Genomic DNA, 14,761 nt, shown 5'->3' with positions numbered 1-14,761 from the left:
TACAAATTAACTGACTCATTTTGAAAATGATTGAAAATTGATTTAAATGCACATGGCATAAAATATTTTTATAACTTGGGATAATTATACAATATAATCTTGTGAACGAATTACATGTTACTTGTGCGTTCAGTAGGCCGGATCTTGTCCGGGTTAAAGATCAATAGACACACCACATTAAAGAGTTATACACTGACAGGTGTACGCCTACACCTCGTGCTCTGGTCGTGGCCATCCCGTAAGATGATGCCAAGGATATCCGGGACATGGTCATTAACCCCCCAAAGGCTTAAAGTAAAACAAGACTGTTTAAACGAGCCGATCAAATTATTCAATTGAACACCCAAGGGTGCAAGATTTGTACGCTCGATCAAGCGGTATTCTATATACCGTAACCCAAGCCCGTATAGGGAAAATAAGTTAAAAGTATTTACCTTAGTAAGTATGAATCACAATTGGCAAGTGAGGGTAGCTTTTACTGGGCCTCCTATTCTGGAACAAAGGTTTATAATAACCTATTAGATTCCTAACGGGTCTTTATTTAAGCCTAAGCTTAGACCGGTTAGTTTTAAGGACGATACGGTTCAAGCGCACGATTAAGCGAAGACCGGATAGAATGTGATTTAGACCCGACAAGTTTGAATACTTGTATAATATGGGTATACTAAATACATTCTGGATTTTGAGACAAAAAATGATAACGTTTGACCCGTTTCGCTCAATTTATGCAAACTAGTTACATAAACCGAACCGAGCGCTAAAAGAGCGTTACGGGTAGCCAAAAGAGTCATATGCAAGTTCCCTGAGATAATATGCTTTAAATATGATATAATATCAGCAAGTTATGTTCTATTATGCCCCGAATAAATTTAAACTCAATTTATGCCTTATAAGGGCATTTTGGTCATTTAAAAGATTATAAAAGAGTTAAATTGGAAATCTGAGTTACAGGTCTGATTTATACAGTAAATATACTTAATTTGACATATTATAACAGTAGGGTATGACCCATATACAAAACTTATCATTTAAAATCAAACTATGCACCTTAGGGGTATTTTGGTAATTTCACAAGGGCTAAAAATGTCAAAACTGGAAATCTGAGTTCAAAAACTTATACTTACTGTTATTTTATAAAAATATGCTAAATACATCAGTAGGTATAATCTTTATATGTTTAATATGGGTATAACGCATACTATGCGTTAAAAACGCTTAGAAAGGCGATTTAGAGCCGTTTCCGGGTTTCCAAAAGAAATATTTCCAGAATGCTCAAAATAATTTATTTAACAAATAAAATCAGTAGAAAAAGGTTTGGGGTCAAAAGGATGCATAAAACTCATTTTATGGCTTAAAAGGTCAAAACCGGTATTAACCGAATCAACTTAGAGACCTATGATACGATCAGCCAAAAAATTAAATAAAAATCTTCAAAAATCCCAAAATATTATATATCATCAGTGGGTAAAAAGTTTTATATCAAAAAGTGGCCTTAAATAGGTTATACGCTAAATGCGCCGTTTATTTAACATAAAGCTATAGTTTTACGATATCGGCCATAACTCTAAATCCGGACCTCCAACTGATATCAAATTTTCGGTGCAAGTTTATAAATCAGTAATAAAGGTTTCTACTCTTTCATTTTTCCAAAAATCACGTTTTATAACAAAAAGGGCAAAATAGTCAACTTTAAGCATAAATCGGAAACATGCATATGAATCGGTTAAGCATGGAATCAAGTTGTAAAATTCCAGAGAGTTAAACATAAATATAAATGGTTCAAAATAAGCTCTAATGCAGATCTCAAACATGCATGCACGGATCCGAATCGAGAGTCAAATAAAAAGTCGTTTTATAAGACTTTCGGTTCCGATCCAAGTTTATACTAAAGATTGTCGAGTTGATTATGATAAAACATATTCTTACATTCAATTATAAAGTTATTTTTGATGATCAAATTGATTGCATGTCATCTACATTACCATTTATGCTAGATTTTACAAAAACAAGTTCTGTTGACTTTTTAAGAACAACTTTGACTCGACAAATAGCATGCTTAGAGTGGGAATCAGAGAATACCCTTTTGAGGGTTTGTTTCCCACATAAATACCAACTTGTAGGTACTTTCAATTTGAGAAATGACTGAGCCATTTTCGTTTAATCAAAAAGTCAAACTATAACTATGACGGATTGACTTTTGGCTAATAATCAATGCTAGAACGAATTAGAGAAGGTTATGAATGCTTACAAGAGTCCTAATGAAGCTTAGTTATCACTATGAAGTAGCCTTGTCGTCCAGAAAGCTCCTGAATAGCTCTTGTGAATTCTTGAAAGTTGTATGTGTTCTTGGTTACTACTCAAGACCCTCAAAAGTGAAGCTTTGATCTGATTTAAATGGTGTTTCAGATGTTTGGAGAGTGCTACAGGTGTCCCATGTTGCATGTAATTCGATTGGAGGGTTTGGGAGGTGAATAAAAGCTGTAACCAACTCAAATTTCGATCAACTGGCAGCTGTCCTGAAGTTCCTGTCGCTGGACCTGGTTCGCGGCCCGCATAAGAGGCTCCAGGCGGGCCGCCTGGAGTCTGCAGATCCCCAAAAATTGTTTAAAAGTTGCAGTTTAGTCCCTGGTCTTCGTATACGAGGTTTAGGCCATTTATTTTGACCCTTGGACCCTCAAACTTGACTTTTAGGAACCTTGGGATATTTACCAACATGGTAAAGTCCTCGGTTAACTTTGCGCTCACCTGAAAAGTCATGAAATTCGACGTTGACGCTTTTAACCCTTCAAGTACGGTTTTGGCCATAACTTTCTCACACGATAACGAAACTTCATGAAATTTTTACCACATATTCTAGTGAGTATATTCTAGCATTACAAAGCTTCGGGGCTGCCAAAAGATCACTCAGAGGTATAAATTCAACATGTTGACACTTTTAGTCCCTGTAGTTTGTAATTCCTCACTTTCGTGCATTTTCCGCTTCGTATGATCCATGATCTATCCGTTTAGGGTTATAAACACCACGTAGGGTTATTATGGAGTCTATTTATCCATTGTTGACACTTTGGACCCTTACGTTCCATAGTTTTTACTGTTTGTCAACTTTAGTCCCTCTAAAGTATATTTTCACATATCCAATGCCCATGACACGTGTCAATGCATTATTGGACGTAAATTTCCGAGGTGTTACATGTATTGTGTGCTATGTGATAGAAGTAGTGAGTAGATAAACCGTACGTAGGACACGTGTTATGCATGCACGAAAACTGATTATTATTTGTACCTTATTAGGACGTGCTTGATTTCTGATTATTAGAGTAACTAATCTAACCGAGCAAACCAAGGTGAGTTCACACACTTACTAAGGCATGGGATTCCCGGTGGTTGGGCATGGGTTAAAGAATTAAAACGGAACCTACATATCCTCCTTGGGTAGGATATGTACCGCCATCCTCCATGGGTAGAATGCCAATATTAATCCGGCGTATTCTCCTTGGGTAGAATACGTACGTTTGTCCTCCTTGGGTAGGACAACAACCTTAAAACTTACTAGACAAAACTCTATCATTAAGTCCCTCATTTTATATCGAATTAATCGCCGAGGCCAATGGCGAGCGGGTCATTAGTTAATAGCGCTATCAGGTTTAACAAACCTCACACCGTGCCAGTCGGACGGGCGTGTACTAATGGACTATGGCAAACTGTCAATGATGATAGACATTGAGGTAGGGCACAACTTACTTTCGTTAGTAGTCGATATGGTAACGGTCTAGTGGTTCACATGGGGAAGCCCCCACTGATTATGGATATGGTTTGGGTAATAAAGAAGGAACTGGTTAATCATATTTTCAACTATGGGGTAACCCCCACGACAAGTAAGCCAGCAAAAGACAAACCATGTTTTCGGAAACAACTTAAAACTAAACAACCAACTGTGAACTCACTCAACTTTGTTGTTGACTCGTTGTTACATGCCTTATAGGTCGTTAGATGCTTATGGAGCTTGCACGAGAAGGAGGTCGTTGTGGGATATGGACTGTTATGTCCCGTGCTTAATATATGAACTTTATAAACTTATAAGACTTATGTTTTGGTTTCAAGTTTTATGCTTCCGCTGTTTAATTTGAACTTGGTTAACTAGCTTTTGATCACCAATTATATTGTGTGGTTAGATTTTATCTATCTTAAATACATTGTTCAATATGATTGGTGGCTTGATCCTGGTCATGTCACGCCTCCAAGCGGTGATACTCCGCATGGTGGATTTTGGAGGTGTGACAATAATAAATTTAATTTGGAGTAAAGGGTTGTGTGTTTAATTTTTAATAGTTCCATTAAAAGACTACATCTGAATTGGTCAGAGGTAAGTGTGTTGGTTTACTAAAACACAACCTCCTAATGGTTCCATGAAACTCTTAGCCATTCGGCAGTAAAAAAGACGTTGAATGAATAATAAGATCAGTTTGCGCTGTTAAACCATCATCGACTACATCTCTCTGCTCTCCCTCAAACAATCGCCGACCCCCAACCCTCCTTGTCGTCCAATTACACCACCACTCTACTCTCTCGGGACCTAATTACCGCCCAATCACTCACCATCCTTCTCTAGCTATCCATGCACACCACCACCAACTCGCTCAATATCTGTCTGATTCCACAAATTAACAACTAGGTACGTCTCTTTCCCTACTTGATTTCAGCTTTTCTCTTCCCCTACCCTTATCAGTTTTTGCCCTTATGATTTGATGTTAACTTGGATTGTGTCACGTTTTTCGACCTTGAATTTGAGTTGGAACACATAAAAAAACTCAAGTCATTAACTTGTAACATGATAATGTGTGAAACATATATGACAAGTAAATTTGGTTCACTCCTTTGTAACATATCATGTTGGCTTGTTTGTGAGTGAAGTCATGGGTTGGAATGAGAGAGGAAATAAGAGTGGTCATGAATCATAGTAGGGCTAGACCATTGTGTGTCGTAGGATTTGAACCTTTACTTGGGAGTTTTCTGGTAAAATAGTTCAGAGGGGTAAAATAGTTATTCTACATAGTCATTCAGAGGTCAAACAAACAACACCTTACTGGCTGAGCATTTACAAGTCCAGAGTGTCTTAAGCAGCCAGACCTCTTACTAGTGTAGAGGTTGCCAAACAACCCATAAATTAGATATCTTGCAAAGTTTAGAAAATTACAACATTAGATACCCGTATCAAGAAAGGTTCGACTGATCACTTCTCCCATGCGTATATAATATCTAGTTTGGTACCATTTTACACAGACTGTGAATTTGATAAAATGACTAAACTAATCAATGTATAAAGTTAGCTGATATTTAGAATCATACATTTTCAATAGAGTAAACTTTGTTTTTGCTCCCTGACATCGACACTTTTAATGCTTTTGCTCCAATAGTTGGAAAATGACCCTTTTTCTCATGCGGTTACTACTTTTTCTCTAATATGCTCCCTAGGTCTAAGTCTATCCAACTCTTTGTAAGTAAGAGTACTCCGATAATTTTAAATGTTATGAGAAAGATATTATGATAACTTTATGGTTAAGGAGTTAATTGTCTATAATTTGATACTCTCTTTCATCCTTTTCTCCTTCCGACTCTTCTCTACTATACATGTCGCCATCACCACCAACCACCATCAGCCACCACCAGCTATCACCACCAAATACCATTAGCCACCACCAACCATCACCACAAGCCACCACCAGTAGGGTTGTAAAAGAATCGAACCGAACCGAACAGAGCCACGTTCATGTTTGTTCATTTAGCAATAAACTTGTTCATGAACGGTTCACAAGCACACATCGAACAAAAATTCCTGTTTATGTTTGTTCATTAAGGAATTGAACTTGTTCACGAACGGTTCCCAAACACTAACGAACAAACACCATTTCTAAATTATAAGAAAAGAACATTCTTATTCCAGAATATTAGAAATAATCACCTTGTTAAGCACTTGATACAATAATGATAAACATAATTATCCCCAAACAAAGGCACAAGTTAGACATAATAAGCATAAACATAATTATTCCAAAATTACGTTTCAAACACCTATGTTTCTACTGACTGAACCCAAACGAAACAAAACAAGCGATCATGAACGGATGTAAACGATCATAATATTACTGAACATTCACGAGCGTGACTTTTGTTCATGTTCGTTCAATAGTTAATCAGACAAAGTTCCTTGTTCACATTCATTCACTTATTAAATGAAAGAACATCAACGAACTTCCAATCAAACAGTTCATGAATGGTTCACTGAACATTCGGTTCACTTATATCTCTAACCACCAGCCATCACCAACCACTACCACCACATCGCTATGCGGTGAAGCACGAATCTCACATAGACGATGCATTGCTTGGCCTTGTCTATGGGATGTGTTTGTTATTGGCGTCCTTGATGAACAATGGCTACGAACTTGTTGGGTAATATAAATTTGGTGATGATCTTGAAAATGTACTAAGGAAGCTTGTGGGACAAAACTATTACTTGGAAAAAGTATCTAGATGTTGATTATATGTTAAATGACTAGACACGTTTGTAAGTGCTGTTATTCACTACAAATGCTCTAGTACAATAATAGGGTACTTGATAAGCTACAATTATTCATAAAAATGTTTGTTTTTCCGACGCATGTCATATACATAAGCAAGGATCAATTATGATATTCTTAAATAGATATACCGACCATGATAGGCATAAGAAGATCCATGTGATCCTTGCTTGGTTATGTCATCTCATAAAACATTTTTGTAGCAAGTTGGCAATTATAACGCCATGCAAGTTTGTGTCATATTCTTAGATACATAGTTGTATTATTAAAGCCACCACACATATATAGTACATGCATCATTATCAAACCAAAGGATGAAAATCCCATGAAATAAGAAAAGAAAAAAAAATGAAAACCACACCTTTATTAGATCATAAAAGTACCTAGATAGATAGGAACGGGTCACTTAGTACCCAATATAAACATGTTTTCGAGCCTTTTAAGGTATGAGAGAGCCCGGTACCGGCTCATAGCCTCATGACTAGTTATCAATACCTCTCACGGTATTGGTGACGAGTGTCATTAGGCTTAGCCACAAACGTAGGTCGCGCATATCGCCTCTGCGGTTCAAGCGGTTGTGCACCGTTAGACAACTCGTCAAGCACCCCTCTTCGCCTTGGATCCGCACGCGGTGAATAATACACCGAATCTTCCAATAAGCCCAAAGCTTCTTTGACATTATTAGTTGAGGTTGTGAGTGGATGATGGGTGGCTGGCAGGCCTGCAGTTTGCCAGGATTTGTTATGACCGGAAATGTTTCCGGTCTTAACATTCCTGAGACTTGTCAGGCCCGGTCCTGAGCCAATCCTGTTGGATTCTTCTGAAAAGTATCCACGGTTTGGGTTTGAAAAACCATGCTTATCTGGGCTTATGGTTGGGCTAGAGTTTTCGTAGTTTGTGCCATATTTGGGGCTAACCGAGGCGGATGGGGAATGAACGTATTCCTTCAAGAGCTCGCCTTTTGTAGGCGAACCAAGGAAGTTGGTGTAGCCAGCAGCCGGGGCACGAACCCGCCCCATGGTCGTGGTCTCAACCGCATATGGGTTGAACGGGGGTTTAGGCTCGTGAGCATAACCACCACGTTGAGCCGGAATATTGGTGTAGGTCGAGTAGCCTTTGGTCACATAAGTCTTACCTGCCATTTTCGTATGAGTCAAGGATTTGTGTGTTTGTGAAATGATGATTGTGGTCTCTTATATAATACTCTAAAAAGATACTTTTGAATGTGTTCCACACTTCACCGTAAGATTCTTTTGGACGGTTTGAAAAAACAGTTTCTGATGGTAGATATTTTGATCACACAAAGCTGAATATATTCCTACTTATGAGGTCGTTACAGTGATTATATATTCTATTACTCATGTTAAGAATGCCGTATACGTTAAGTAAGTTATTATGCGTTTTACACACTTTCGTCTAGTGATTCTTGCTATTCGGGTTGATAATAATGACAATAAGGCGAACTGAATTTTTCGAGAAATCCAAATAACGTTAGACATAAGACATGGATAGCATTTGGCAACGAAAATGTACGTTAGGAATGTCACTATGCACCTTACGAGTATGGATTATCATCGTCGGCTAATGTGTTAAAGTCTGGATTATTATAATCTAATTTGCGTAATAATTATAATAACAATTTATAATCTAACTAATAATTATAATAACAACTGTTTTGTTTGTAATATTAAGATTTCACTAATTATGAAAAGAACTCAAAGGATGAGAATCACTCAACAGCTAACGTGTTCCTCAATTATGGATATGGATTCCATTGTATCTTGATTAAAGAATATATACGTATATATCTGAAAATTTTGAAGTATATACAATTTGTATATACCATATGGGATTAGGGTTGTTCACGAGCCGAGCCGAACCGAACGGACCTTTGCTCGTGTTTGGCTCGTTTACAAACCGAACCGAACGGAGCGGCTCATTTAAAACCGAGTCTCAAATCAAGCGAGCATTTTTCGAGCAGTAAGTATTCCGAGCGAGCGTCGAGCGAAGTTCGAGCGATTTGAACAACCGTGTCACCCGATTTAAATTTGCTGAGAGAGATAGTGACAATGTTTGGTCTCAAGCTTTTATGTCCTTAAAAACATACACATTTCGTGGCATAATATTTTTCTTATGAATTACAATGTTGTGGCCGACGAGGTGATGATCATATTGCATGCATGAACAATTACGTTGAGAGCAGGAGATGATCAACTTAGGGTAACAACATGAAACATTGAGGCGATGAGCAACCTGTCGTTTATCGGTTTAGGGTTTAACTTTTAGATTTGATACTAATTTTTTTATTGGCGTGGTTAGGCTAGTACGTATAGATACAGTTGTAAATTTGTATATAGCAGACCAAAATCTAATAGAGTGGTATATATAAAACTATAAATTTAGTTTATATTCAAGTATATATGTTTGTGTGATGTGTGTATATACATGTTTATATATGTATATGTATATATATACTAATTAAAAATAATAATCGAGCCGAACCGAGCCGAGCGAACCTTTGCTCATGCTTGGCTCATTTACAAACCGAACCGAGCAGAGCGGCTCGTTTACAACCGAGCGTCAAATCGAACGAGCATTTTCCGAGCAATTTCCGAACGAGCGTCGAGCGAGCAACGAACGATTTGAACAGCCCTATATGGGATAAGTAGAAAAGTTTAACAATGTATATACTTATTGCCCGGATAGTCCATGTGGTTTCACGTTTAGTCTTCACTTTTGAAAATAACAGGTACGCTCCATATGTTTTGTTATTTTGTTACTCGGATACTCCCCTGAGTAAATGTCAGTTAGTTTGATCAGTTAAGTTGGTGTGAAATTACTAAATTATCCTTACTAAACATAAAAATCCGATTTATTATTTAAAAGAAATATATATTAAATAAATTAAGTGAGGCCCACCCCAGCACTACCCAACCATCCTCCTCCTTCTCCACTACACCACCACCACCACCCACTAAGCATCATCCTCCACCCAACCCACACCTACAAACACTTCATATTCCAAAATCTTTGCCGGTAAAAAAATACAGTCCAAGTGCCACCACCATCGTCTCCACCATTTTCGAATTCTTCAGCGGAAGTTGGCCGGAGCCCTAGCAGGCTTTGTCGGAGTTTCGTATGGGATTTTCGATCAACATCACCACCTTCATGAGACCTTTAGCCGTCGTCTATCTTCACCATCAGAGCCACCACCTCTACCTTTGTCGGTGTTTCGTATGGGAGTTTCATATGGGATTTGTTCGTGAACCGTCTGGCGAAAAGTTCGTTTAATAAATGGACGAAACAAAAATTTTTGTTTAATTAGTTAAATGAACGGACACCAATAAATGTCTCGTTCGTTCAATTGTGTTTGTGAACATTCGGTAATGTGTTCGTGAACATTTGTTCATGTTTGTTTGTTTATGTTGTTCACTAAAGGTTTTTTACATTTATTTATGTTATCTAAACTTTTTATATTCTTGAATCCGTATTTTATTACCGTATCATATAAAATAGAAAAACCCTATTCTCATCTTGTTCATATGCTTTGCGTTCGTTTGCAAGCCTAGAGATTTACACTGTAAGTGTGTTTGCTGTCCCGAATGTAGCAAACACATAGGGGTCTCCTGTCTTTATTTTACTTCTGTACTTTGTATTTTCATATTTAGTTCTTGGAATTCTACACACATGTTTTATTCAATTAAAACTCAATATTATATTATAATATGCTACAAATGCAGGAAGCAATCAACCATTTCTATTCGATAACAATAAAATCCTCTATTCGTTTTATGCTTTCATAAAAGCTAACCGGCCCTGCATAAATCATAAGAATATTGTTTTAGTGACACAAATAACCCTATGTAATATGTCTAGTACAAATATAGAAACTATCAGTTTGTAAGGGCGGACGGGGCGCCCCGTTATGAGCAATCCAAAACGTGTCGAACACCGTGATACGCCACTGCCAGTGCCGTGTGTCACGCGTGGAAAAAGTTAAGCGTGGTGGTCTTCACGCGTGAAAGATTGTTGTGTAATTTTTAGGGTGCAATTTGTTTAAAAGATCAATTTCTAAATTCTGCCATTTTTTGAAAGATTGGAACTTTTTCAAGATCAATTTCCGCAATTTTTTTTTTTTTAAATTAAACTCAGACTGTTGAAGAACAGAGGATTACAGATTCTGGATTACATGCATGAAATTGATCATGTAATTTATAGGGTTAACCGTTGAAAAAGGTTCTAAACTAATTGAATTTTTAACATCCAAACTTGCAATAGTATAATTTCTGCAAATTTCTTAAATTAAACTCTGATCACTAAAGAAGTAAAGAACAGAGGGTACAGATTCTGTGTTGCATGCATGAATTAATCTTAATTTTTTATTGTTAATTTATACTTAAAAAAAAAAAAAAAAACTATCACCAGTGATGGCCATTTTCACTAAATCCATCATTAGTGATGGAATGAAGCTCGATAATGTGGCCGAACTTGATTGGATGTTGTGAGTGATGAAATTCCATTACTAGTGGGTATCGAACCAGTATTAGTATCTAATAGATATAGGATATACATAAAAATAGAGATAGTATCTTGTATAATTTTATAATAATCTCTCCCCTAAAATAGGGATCTTATTGTACCTATATATATTCAATTATTATCAATGAAAGAGGCAAGGAGTTTATAATCTATCATGGTATCATCCTAAACCTACGATCCTCTAGCCAAAACCCTACCTTCCTCTCCAAGTCTGCAACATTATTCCTGTCACAAATTCCCAGCGACCAGATTTTCTCCTTTCAGCGACGAGATTTCTTCCTGTCAGCGTCGCTATCTGTCTGTCGCTAATAACCAGCGACTGTTTTCTTTCCCAGCGACGAGATTTCTTCCTGTCAGCGACGATATCTTTCTATCGCTAATACCTAGCGACTGCTTTCTCTTTCTGTCAGCAACGAGATCAGCCTGTCGCTATAACCAGCAATTGTTTTCTTCACACAGCCGGCCGTCAACGAGATCCGCTGCCCTCTACACATTAACATCTCCTTTTCTTGTCTCATGGCGTCTCCTCTTCACCCCGCAGTCACCGTGTCTAATATCCGACAACTCATCCCGATCACCTTAGACATTGAAACCGGTCACTACACTTCGTGGTCGGAACTCTTCAAGATTCAATGTAAGGCGTTTCAAGTGTACGACCATCTTCAGCCCCGAACCACTCCTGCTACTTCTTCTGATAAAGATAAGGAAAAAGAAAAGCCTACGGAATCATGGGAACGTCTGGATTCGATAGTTCTGCAGTGGATATACGCGACTATATCCCAAGATCTTCTACACACTATTTTGAAGCCGAACACCACTGCCTTTGATGCATGGACTGCTCTCGCCAACCTGTTTCAAGACAATAAAGCAACCCGAACCATTGATCTCAACAACAAGTTCGCTAGTACAAGGCTAGATTAGTTCCCTAACATGTCGGCTTATTGTCAGGCGATGAAGGTTATTTTCGACCAACTCCAGAATGTGGGCTCTCCAATCACAGACGAGCAGCTTGTCCTACAACTTCTAATGGGTCTCACCGAGCAATATGAAGGTATCGCTATGATCATTCAACAAACTAAACCTTTACCAGATTTCTATGATGCTAGGTCCCGTCTATGCATGGCCGAAACAAGGAAAATCAATCAGGCTAAAGTTTCCGCTCAAGTTGCCGGTACAGCCCTAACCGCAACAACTGACCAACACTCATAAAGCTCGTCTCGTCAAGAACAACGAATCGAAACTTCTGAACGTGGCAGGGGGCGCGTCCGGGGACGCGGCCGCGAGTCATCTCTCGGGGTCGCGGTACCAACAACCCCGCGCCTACACAAAACTATTATCCCTGGCCCAATCAGCTTCAAACATGGCCCGTCCCACCTGGTTACAGCCCACCTACCTGGAACTCGTGGACTCACATTCCACCGTGCCCCTCTCCTACAGCCTCTCGGCCCAACCGTGGTGGACCAGGTGTACTAGGTCTAGGGATGGCAATCAAACCCGAACCCGCTGGGTAAACCCGAAACCCGACACATTTGGGACGGGTTTGGGGTCGGTTAATCGGGTTTGGGATAGGTTTGGGAATAGTTTTTATTTTTTCGCGGGTTTGGGACGGGTTTGGGATTTAGTGATATACCCGTTTACCCGACCCAATTACCCGATAAAGTCTACCCGTTTACCCGATTGTATACCCGATATAATTTCTTTTATATTATTAAATATGTATATATATGATACATCCATTTTTTTTCACATATAGGTATTCTATTCCGTATACATTGTAGTTATTTGATATATATTTTTATAATGACAATACAAAATGTAACTGGTTAATAGTTACCCGATAGATACCCAATGGGTTTTGAGATGTGTATACCCAACAAGTAATCTTTTTAGATTAACGGGTTTACCCGAAACCCGCGGGTATACCCGATACCCGATGGGTATTTACCCGCTAGAAACCCGACGGGTTTTGGGACGGGTTTGGGACAAGCTTATCTAACCGAGTTTGGGTTTGGGATTACCTAAACCCGTCCCAACCCCGACCCATTGCCATCCCTAACTAGGTCCAAGGCCTGCTCAATCATATGCTGCAAGCTACACCCCAACCAACATTGATCAGGCACTCTATGCAATGTCTCTCAACCCTCAAGATCAAACTTGGACCATGGATACCGGCGCAACAGTCATATGACTCCCAACTCTTCTCTTTCATCTTATTTTAATAATGGCATTAATATTCGTAATATAATTCTGGGAAATGGCAAAACCATTCCCGTTTATGGACAAGGCGACCTAACTTTACCTCCCCCCTCCCACCTTTTAAATTAAACCAAGTCCTTTACGCACCTTCGCTTATTAAAAATTTATTATCAGTCTGTCGTTTTACTACTGACAATCAACTTTCTATTGAGTTTGACCCTTATGGTTTTTTGGTGAAGGATCTCAAGACCCGGACCCCTATCCTACGATGCAATAGCTCCGGGGACCTCTACACATTTGATCCATCACAAGTCTCCAAGCTCACCTCTCCTACCGCCCTCACAGCGATCACTCAAGACACCTGGCACCAACGTCTAGGCCACCCAGGATCTACTTTATTACATTCACTGAAAAATTCTAGTTTTATTAATTGTGGTACTTTAAAACCTAAGTTTTGTCAATCTTGCGTGTTTGGTAAACATATTTGACTTCCATTTGTTGATTCACTTAATGCTACTACTTTACCTTTCGATATAGTTCACAGTGATTTATGGACCTCCCCTGTCTTAAGCACAGGAGGTTACCGTTATTACATTCTTTTCCTTGACGACTTTTCAAATATCTTATGGACACGTGTCTTAAGCACAGGAGGTAACACCTCGAAATTTTGCGTTCAATAATGTATTGACACGTGTCTTGAGTTTACACGTGGTGTTAAATACTGAATAAAGGACTAAAGTTGACAAACATTGAAAGTATGTAAATTCGAGGGTTAAAAATGTCAACGAGGGATAAATGTACTGTACAGTAGCCCTAAATGATGCTTGTACCTTCAAACGAATGAATCATGGATCGTACAGAACGAATTGTGGAAGAAAGTGAGGAATTACAAACTACAGGGGCCGAATGTGTCAACATGTTTAAGATTAAACCTCTGAGTGACCTTTGGGCATACCCGAGGCTTTGTAATGATAAGTTATACTCACTAGAATGCGTGATTTAAATTTCGCAAAGTTCCGTTTTAAAACGAGAAAGTTATGATCAATTTCGTATGCGAGGGGTTAGAAGCGTCAACAATGAAAGTTAGAGCTTTTCGGATAATAATTAAACTAACCGGGGACTTAACGGCGCGGGTAAAAGTCACGAGGCCCTTGTTTGTAAATAAACGAGGCCCAAAACGCAAAGTTACCCCTTCGAAACCGAAAGGCCAGGGTAATAATGGCAAAAGATTTGAAAATCTTGAAAATCAAGTCTCAGGCGACCCGCGTAAGAGAAACAAGGAAGCTCACGCGGGCCACGAGCCATGTATAGATTCGGTGCCTGACATTGGGATTCAGGCGACCCGCGTAAGCCATATGTGAACTCTTACGCGGGCCGCGTCAAGGTGCCAGATGCAGAATACGGGGACAGGAGCACTGTTTGCTATTTTAACCGACTTATATGGCAAT

At 38.8% G+C, this 14,761-nt stretch overlaps 1 protein-coding gene across 1 annotated transcript; it reads left to right on the top strand.

Annotated features, from left to right (window-relative positions):
• Window positions 1–11,633: 11,633 nt before the first annotated feature.
• On the top strand, window positions 11,634–12,038 carry LOC110892550. The gene has a single exon (XM_022139706.1). The coding sequence runs from the start codon at window positions 11,634–11,636 to the stop codon at window positions 12,036–12,038; it is 405 nt and encodes a 134-aa protein (XP_021995398.1).
• Window positions 12,039–14,761: the final 2,723 nt, after the last annotated feature.

This window comes from Helianthus annuus, chromosome 12 (assembly GCF_002127325.2).
Source record: "Helianthus annuus cultivar XRQ/B chromosome 12, HanXRQr2.0-SUNRISE, whole genome shotgun sequence".
Classification (NCBI taxonomy): Eukaryota; Viridiplantae; Streptophyta; class Magnoliopsida; order Asterales; family Asteraceae; genus Helianthus; species Helianthus annuus.
The sequence above is the reverse complement of the archived record's forward strand: the minus strand, read 5'-3'. Positions and strand labels throughout refer to the sequence as shown.